The 2252-nt window shown below is 39.1% G+C and overlaps 1 protein-coding gene across 1 annotated transcript; it reads left to right on the top strand.

Annotated features, from left to right (window-relative positions):
* Positions 1–168: 168 nt before the first annotated feature.
* On the top strand, positions 169–2052 carry RMI1 (RecQ mediated genome instability 1). The gene has a single exon (XM_009995464.1). The coding sequence runs from the start codon at positions 169–171 to the stop codon at positions 2050–2052; it is 1884 nt and encodes a 627-aa protein (XP_009993766.1).
* The last annotated feature ends 200 nt before the right edge of the window (positions 2053–2252 follow it).

The raw sequence follows: 2252 nt of genomic DNA, 5'->3' as shown, positions 1-2252 counted from the left end.
TTGATTTAACTTGTCTCTGTTTTGTCACACTTAAGAGTTGCAGAACTTTGAACTGAGAGCAAATTTCTGTACAATATGAGTGAGAGACTTGTAACTTTAGCTGTTGCCAGAAGAGTAAATATGTCTTTTTGGGTTTCGTTCTAGGGAATTCACTCTCTTTAAAAAAAAATGTCTACATCTAACGTTGCAGCAAGAGTGGACGCTTGGCTTTCATCTACGTGGCATGTTAAAGTTCCTTTGACGTGGCTAGAAGCATGTATTAGTTGGATCCAGGAAGAAAATAGTGGTAGTAGCTTAAGTCAAGCTCAGATTAACAAGCAAGTATTTGAGCAATGGCTTCTTACTGATCTAAGAGATTTGGAATATCCTGTTTTGCCTGACTGCATCTTAGATGCCCCCAAAGGAGAGTTGTTAGGCTTCTACTCCATACAGATTGATTCACTGGTTGATGTTAGCCAGCCAGCATATTCCCAGTTGCAGAAGCTAAGAGGGAAAAGTACTGTAAATGAAGAAGTGACAGCCAGTACTCAGGCATTTCAGAAGCCCTGGGAAGCAAAGCCTACTCGAATGCTGCTGCTGCAACTAACTGATGGGATACATCAAATTCAGGGCATGGAGTATCAACCAGTGCCTGTTCTCCACAGTAATCTTCCTCCTGGAACAAAAATCACTGTACAGGGTAATATTTCGTATCGTCTTGGAGTTCTTCTGCTTAAACCAGAAAATGTGAAACTGTTGGGGGGCGAGGTGGATGCTCTTCTGGAGGAGTATTCTCAGGAAAGAGTCCTTGCTAGATTAGTTGGAGAAACTGAAAAGCCTAATTCTGTTGGACAAGCTGGTCATTACCAAACTGTTTCAAGGCCTGTAGATGAATTAGAACAAACTCTAGGCCCTTCAGATGAAGAGCTCCTAGCTAGTCTTCATGAAAATAATGAACTTACTTTAAACAACGAAACATCGTTAGAAAGTGGATACTGCAGTAGAAGCAACAATTTTAGTACAGTGTCAGCTTCACTGACTGCACACAATGGAAATGCTTTCCTACGGGAATCTGGAAGTCTTTTGCCTCGTTCAGATGAAAACGTTTCACCTCCCAGAGAATATGTTGATGGCTTTTTAAATGACTTTCCTTTAGACGATGACTTCCTTCTGGAAGAAGAGATGCAAGGTGAGCTGGAAGAAGTGCTGCCAGTGATGATGAACAGAAATACAGATTTAATTACTGAGACACTCCCACATACATCTAGAAGTTTCTGCAATTCATCTTCAAATGGGACTTATGAAAATGATTTTGTCAATGAAAGAGATAAGCCTGTAGAAGCTACCAGCAAGCAAAACACTTTTGTAAGAACAGTATTAGATGCAGATAGAAATAGTATTAATGGCTTTTCACAGCACAAAAGTGTATATCAGATGTGCAGTACTGCAAACTTTTCTTTGGAAAAACCTTGTGAAGAAAGGCAGAATGTTACAGATCTAGATGAGAGCAGGTGTAAATCCCCACACACTTCTGACAGCAGGCTGTTAAACGAAGACCCTGTATTTTTCTCAAAAACAGACCCAGAAGAAGTTCAGCAGAGACATGATTCACAGACCTTTCCTTGCAGAATAGTAGAGACATGTAGAGATTTAGATTCTCCACCTTTCACATATATTTCCCTTCTCCTTGCAAAAAAACCTGAAACTGTTACAGTTCTTAAAGTTAAGTGTTTTATTGTTACTCTCACTGGAAACCTCACAAGCAGCAATGGGTTCTGGAGTATAAAGGCAAAAATTTCTGATGGTTCAGATTACCTTGAAGTAGATTTTGCTGATGAAATTCTGACAAGTTTGATTGGCTTTTCAGTGCCTGAAATGAATAGACTGAAAAAGGATCCATCTTTACATCTGAAACTTAAGGATGGTTTAGAGAAATGTCAAAAACAACTGATAGATCTCTGTTGTTTGATGACTATAGAGTTTAATCCACTTCACTCTAAAGCCACTGTCTTAATTCTTCAGGATGCTGATGCAAAGCATTTAGAGCAACTGAAGAAACGTTTGAATAAATAACATGCAAACTTGCAGGCTGTATCTTAGGAAACATTTAAGTCAGGAGGAAAGCAGTTGAGTAAATTTAAACAAATAATTATTTTTTAAATGCAGTCACTTGTGGCTATGCCAACCTGAAAACTCAAAATACATACTCAGTGTGCTAGAACCTGAAGTGTTCAAAATGTTCAGGTCTGGGTGCATATGTAGAAGACCCAACC

Source organism: Chaetura pelagica, unplaced genomic scaffold (genome assembly GCF_000747805.2).
Source record: "Chaetura pelagica isolate M959 unplaced genomic scaffold, ChaPel_1.0 scaffold473, whole genome shotgun sequence".
Classification (NCBI taxonomy): Eukaryota; Metazoa; Chordata; class Aves; order Apodiformes; family Apodidae; genus Chaetura; species Chaetura pelagica.
The sequence above is the reverse complement of the archived record's forward strand: the minus strand, read 5'-3'. Positions and strand labels throughout refer to the sequence as shown.

Coding starts and splice junctions, on each gene's coding strand:
- RMI1 (XM_009995464.1), top strand. CDS start 169: ATGTCTACATCTAACGTTGCAGCAAGAGTGGACGCTTGGCTTTCATCT.